The sequence below is a fragment of the Seriola lalandi genome, unplaced genomic scaffold (assembly GCF_002814215.2).
Source record: "Seriola lalandi dorsalis isolate HSWRI2012SDOR001 ecotype SW California unplaced genomic scaffold, Sedor1 jcf7180002054933, whole genome shotgun sequence".
In the NCBI taxonomy this organism is placed as follows: Eukaryota; Metazoa; Chordata; class Actinopteri; order Carangiformes; family Carangidae; genus Seriola; species Seriola lalandi.
Window position 1 is genome coordinate 3,977,313 of NW_019525485.1, and position 5,984 is coordinate 3,983,296.

The window sequence follows — 5,984 nt, forward strand, 5'->3', positions numbered from 1 at the left end:
AGTCACGTATCCACTCCCGTCTCTTACTATCTGAGTTTTCCTTATGGTTTTCAACCAGCATATTATAAAACCGGGAGACCAGCCTTTTCCAAAAACAGTTTTTTGTGACATATGTTTCTAAGGTAGATAATGGAGGTTGTTGCACTGAGTTGTTTAAGTGTGCCAGAATGAAACTTCGAAGTTGTAAATATTTAAAGAAGTGTTTCTGCGGTATATCAAACTTTGCCTTTAACCCACTGAATGACATTAGAGTATAATCCTCATATACATCCTGCATTTCTACTATGCCCTTGTTCAGCTATGTTTTAAATCCCATATCGTTCTTTGCCGAAGCGAAGTGATCATTACCCCAAATCGGGGCGAAACAGGACAGCCTTGGAGAGTTACACAACAATTTTTGTACTACATGCCAAACAATAATAGTGATTTTACAAAAGGATTAGTAGTATCTTTCTTTAATGTTTTAAAATATGCTGAGTATAGATAACTATTCAATGACAAACCTTTTGAGGACAGTTTTTCCATTTCTAACCAGGGCATGAAAACATCTTTAGAAAACCAAAACATTGTGGCCCTCAACTGAGCAGCCCAATAATACCATTCCAGATTTGGCAGCTGTAGCCCCCCCCCCCATCATAAGGTAGCTATAAGAGGGAGAGTCTGAGTCTTGGCTTCCTATTGTTCCAGATGAAATTGGAAAGAAGCTTTCTGGTCTTGGGAAAAAAAGAAGGAGGAGGAGCTAGTGGAATTGATTGAAAGACAAATAAAAATGTAGGTAGTATAGTCATCTTTACTATATTTATTCTTCCCAATATAGAGAGAGGTAGTGTTGTCCATCTCGCGATCTCTTCTGTCACATCAAGTACCATGGGCTCATAATTGGCTGAGCTAAGATTACTTATCTTTGGGTTTATTTTGATGCCCAAGTATTTAAATCCCTCTGAGGCATTCACAAATGGATGAGATACTAAAGGTTTCTTCCTCTCATTTCCATTTAAAAACATAATAGATGACTTTTCTTTGCTCACTTTAAACCCAGAGATACTCCCAAATTGATTAAACAACTGTAAGAGAGATGGTATCGATTCTGCAAGTTGTGATAAAAACACAATAGTATCATCAGCGTACAATGCTGTATTTTGTTCTAAGTCCCCAATCTTAATACCATGAATTAAGGGGTGTGACCTGATCGCTATTGCTAATGGTTCCATGGCTATTACAAAAAGATGAGGTGAAATTGGTGACCCTTGCCTTGTGCCTTGAAATAACTCAAAAGGCTGAGAGATGAGACCATTAGTAGATACCATTGCAGAAGAATCAACAAATAAAATTTCAACCCATCTGCGAAAGTAGTCATCAAATCCAAACCGCCTAAACACCTCGAGTAGATAGGGCCATTTGACTCGGTCGAACGCCTTTTCGGCGTCGAGTGATAATATTGCAGTGTCAGGGGACTCTTCACACTCGTGAATTATGTTAAGAACTCTTCTCACATTGTGGAACCCCTGCCGCTTTTGCACAAAACCATTCTGGTCTCCATGTATAATGGCTGGAAGAACCTTCTCAAGTCTCATGGCTAGAACCTTAGCTATAATCTTTGCATCTGAATTTAAAAGTGATATGGGTCTATAAGAACCGCGCTGGGTTGACACATTGCCTGGTTTTAGAATAAGAGTGATCAGAGCACTACGTAGCGAAATGGGGAGGCAACCTGTTTTAAAGGATTCCAAATAAACATGTAATAATGGGGCTATTCATTTTGTTTAAAATAATTTGTAAATATCTATCGGAAGTCCATCTGGACCCAAAGCTTTACCTCCTCTCATGTTTGTAATGGCATTAGAGATGTCATTCAAATTTAATTCCCTCTCCATTTCAGTTTTTGTACCCTCGGAAATACAGGGAATGACCAATCCATCCAGGAAATTGTTTTGGTTTACCACGTCTTGAGGGCTGTCAGAATTATAAAGGGTTTTATAATATGAGACAAAGGTGTTATTAATTTCTGTGGGATCTGTAGTTAATTCTCTTGCTCATTCCTAATTATATTGATGGCTCTGTCAGATTCAAGTTTCTTTATCTGCCAAGCTAGCAGTTTACCCGGCTTTTCACCCTGATCATAAAAAGGTTGTTTTACTCTTATTATACCATCCTCAGCCTTAAGCATGGAGAGCTCCTTAACTTTTCCCAGTTGTGGGATTAATAAAGTTAATCTAATCTAATCTCAAATTAAGGGTCAGTAATTCCTGATGTCGAATCATCTATGCTAACCTCTCTCTCTACTTCTCTAATTTTAGAGTCTAATTCATTCATAGTCTGTTTGAATTTATCAAATTTAGAGCTGGTGAAGCTTATCATTTGTCCTCTAATATATGCTTTAAAAGCTTCCCATCTAATGGCTGCAGTTGTTTGATTCGTATTTATAGAGAAGTAGAGATCGATATGTTCTCCTACAAATTTTATAAAGTCAGAATCCTGTAGCCATTTAGGATGTAATCCCCAATTGGTTGAATGTCTATAGTCTCCTGGATAAACTACGGATGACTTAAGTTGTTTAAGCCTGGTAATCACCTGTTTTAATTTAGTCAACTTTATCATCCCTCTAACATTCCATGAAGTGACTTTAAAATTCTTATTTGCAGTCATCTAATCTTAATAATACACCAGGTTATGCAGCATAGCATCATCTTTTAGTTGTTGGTAAACCTGATGAGTGTCTCTATGTGACATTTTGGAAGTGTACCAGTAAAATACCACATGATGTGAAAAAAAAACAACAAACAAAAACAAAACCCCTTAGCTGTCCACCTGAACAAGACAGCCCCTCTTCTTTCCCCACCCTCCCCCTGACCTTGGGGTGCAGTTAAGTGCACACACTGATCCAGTGTAAACAAGGGAGCAGTTAGACCAAACCAAGCAGTCATTACAACAGTCCAACCAAAACTAACAGGACAATTGTGTCCCCTGGCAAAATAATATAATCTACACAAACAAGTATATATGAAATGTTCATCATTGTCTTTCTTGCAGCTTAACTCTCATCCGGGAAAGCCGACAGTACACTGAATAGCCACTTTTCCAAAAAACAAAACGAATGAAAGCCCACTTAAAAAGGGCGCGTGGCAGTTTCTGTATAAAGAGTGAATGAAAAGCGCATTTACATCTGAGATTGAAGGAATAACTAAATGATGTAAACAAAACAGAAAAGTCTTCGCAGAAAAAAGAAAAGAAAAAACATAATCATTTCACATGTGTGTTACAGGCCCATAAAGCCAGCAATATCAAACTATAGCTGTTATATGTGGATAATAAAGGATTCAGCAGTAAGTTTTAGTTCATCTGTGAGTCCTCTGTGTTCTGTAACCCTTGAATGAATTTTTCAGCTTCTGCTGGGATTTCAAACTCACGTGTTTGTCCATCAGACGACACTAGTAGCTTGGCTGGGGAAATTATTCCGTACCGAATGTTCATTGATCTCAGCTGTTGTTTTACCCGGTCGAACCCCCTCCGGCGACGGTGGAGCTCCGTCGAAAGATCCGGGAAGAACATGATCTCCTGACCGGCGCAGATAACTTTGCCTTTGGCCCTGGAAGCTCGCATCACTCGGACTTTATCCTGGAAGTTTAAAAACTTCACGATGATGACTCTCGGTGTGGTTGATCGATTAGGTTGTGTCCGGCCGGGCAATCTGTCTGCTCTTTCAATGATAGGTGGACTCGGGAATGCTGCTGGTCCTAGCACCTCAGGGAGCCACTTCTCCAGGAAAGCTACCGCATCATTTCCCTCCATCTTCTCAGGCAGGTTAACTATCCGTAGGTTGGAACGACGAGAGCGGTTTTCGAGCTCGTCAAGTTTATTAGTGAGGAGAGTCACTTGCCTTTCTCTGAGATAACTGTGTCTTCTACGGTGCTAATGCGCACTTCTGCTTCATCCATGCGAGCCGAGAAGTCCTGCACGTCTCTCTTAACATCTTGAATCGCTTTCAAGACCACATCAATCTTTGTGGATAAGTCATTTCTGATCCCGTCGAGTATCTGAATGACGTCCATGTTTTGGGCCGATCCAGTGACGACGTCGTCCACCCGAGGCACGGGGCTAGCATCACACTCTGAGTTAGCTTGGCTCATAGCATCTGAGACGTAGTCTTCTTCACTCTGAGAAAAGTGGGCTATAGCTTTGTTCTTCTTCGGCATATTGTCGCGGGTATGCAGTAATAAGTCACCGCGAATGAAAGTTATCACTGTTTATGCAGTTAAAGGAAAGTTTACAGGATTTTACTATAATATTGCCAGGAGCTCACAAAAAGACGTGTGCTCAGTTCAGCGCCATAACCACGCCCCCCGAGTCATTGTTTCTATAGAAAATATTTACGTTCACACAGTCAGCTACTATCACATTTAATATAATGGATGAACTTATGTCTCAACAACTTTTAAAAGACGTATTCTTTTGCTTGGGGATGTTCATCTAACACAACTGTATTTTTTCTGCTGTTTTATTTCATTCTTCTTTATTTTATTCTTTATTTTATTCTTTTTAAATCACGTCAATATTTGTTATTTTGCTCTGTGCATCTTTTATAACAGTATAACTGTCCTGTGTGTTATGTTTAAAGTGGCTGCACCAGTCCCTGCATAAGGACACTGATACTCAACAGGTGTCAGCGTGGAGAAGTGCCTCACCTTTTGCAGTCCAAAGCTTTTGCATACTTCACAGCCAGATCCAGACCCTGTCTGAACTCAGCCTCTCTGCCGGGAACCGCTCCCAGACCAAGATCCCCTGCCTTTACATCTCCTGCCAAACACACACACATTTTATCTTCACCACCATCGATGGTGATGGTCATGAGTGCTGATCAGCGCTGCCTGGTTAAGATGAACCTCTGTGTGTGTGTGTGTGTGTGTGTGTGTGGCCCGTGTTTTAGACCGTTTACCGGGCGGAGTGTTGATAAGGACCACGTCCACTCCTGTAGCCTCTCTAGCCCTCTGGAGCTCCTGCAGTTCGCAGTCGTAGAGCCAGGCTGCCTCCACAGCCTGAAAACCAGCCGCGGCAGCCGCGTGTATTCTGTGGCTGAAGTCTTGCAGTTCCGTGAAGAGCCAGGAAATATTCGCACAGAACTTCAGCGGAGCCATGTTGATTTCAACGAAGAGGCCAACGACCCTGCGTTCAGCTTCCACACAGACAGCTATGAACTCGGGGAGCTGTGTGAAGAAACCCGACTCAGTGCTGGACTTCAGATTTCTAACAGACACGGTAAAGCAGCGAAAGAGCGGACACGGAAGCGGAATCCTCCAAAATAAAACTGCAGATACGAGCCAGGGGCGGATATACCGGGAGGCAGCTGCCCTCCCTAAAAAATGCCTTGCCACCGGTGGCAGCCGGTCAATAGAGGGCGCTAGGGCGCTAGGGCGCCGCTCCACCTCTCCACACATAGTACAATTTCAGTGAATAAGATTTAATTACTTCGAAATATTTTTATGAGCAATCAAAATACTAATCGGGTCATTCCTCGCAATTGGTAACTTTTCAAGGTGTTAAGTTTTAATATTAATATTGTGAATTTTTTATGTTTTTAACATGTCATTAGGTAGAAGACATGTTTAACCTTGAGGAATTTGTATTTTTAGAGCTTAGGCACTTAAATGATAATAATTATGGACTGATTGCTGAGACATGGACTGTGCTAGAGTTCCACCCTGTTACGGACTTATACATAAGTATTGCTAAATGTTAATAATGTAAATATTCAACAATATTTATCAACACCTATACCTTATGTGTCCCTTATTTCATAACATATGTTTTTTAAATTTGAATAATGAAGATACAGGAATTATTGTGTAGAATATGGGCTTTTTGTTTAGAAAATGTACATGTGCACACCCAATTTAGCCAAAATGCTCAAGATAAATTGATATTTGCACAATAAAACACATGTATTCTCATTGTCTCTTTCAGGACTGCAAATTAACATAGGAACATTC

General features: G+C 40.7%; 1 protein-coding gene across 3 annotated transcripts in view; it reads right to left on the reverse strand.

Moving 5' to 3' along the window:
• Positions 1–5,327, reverse strand: part of hyi (hydroxypyruvate isomerase) — a 20,473-nt gene extending 15,146 nt beyond the window's left edge. For 2 of the 3 annotated variants that reach the window (XM_087170197.1, XM_087170196.1), the window contains exons 1-2: positions 4,934–5,327; positions 4,683–4,794 (exon numbers count right to left, since the gene is read on the reverse strand). In XM_087170197.1, coding sequence (XP_087026323.1) covers positions 4,683–4,794; positions 4,934–5,132 — 311 coding nt within the window. In that variant the 5' untranslated portion in view covers positions 5,133–5,327. The remainder of the gene's footprint in view (positions 1–4,682; positions 4,795–4,933) is intronic. The other variant, XM_023393282.2, reaches the window with a different exon arrangement.
• Positions 5,328–5,984: the final 657 nt, after the last annotated feature.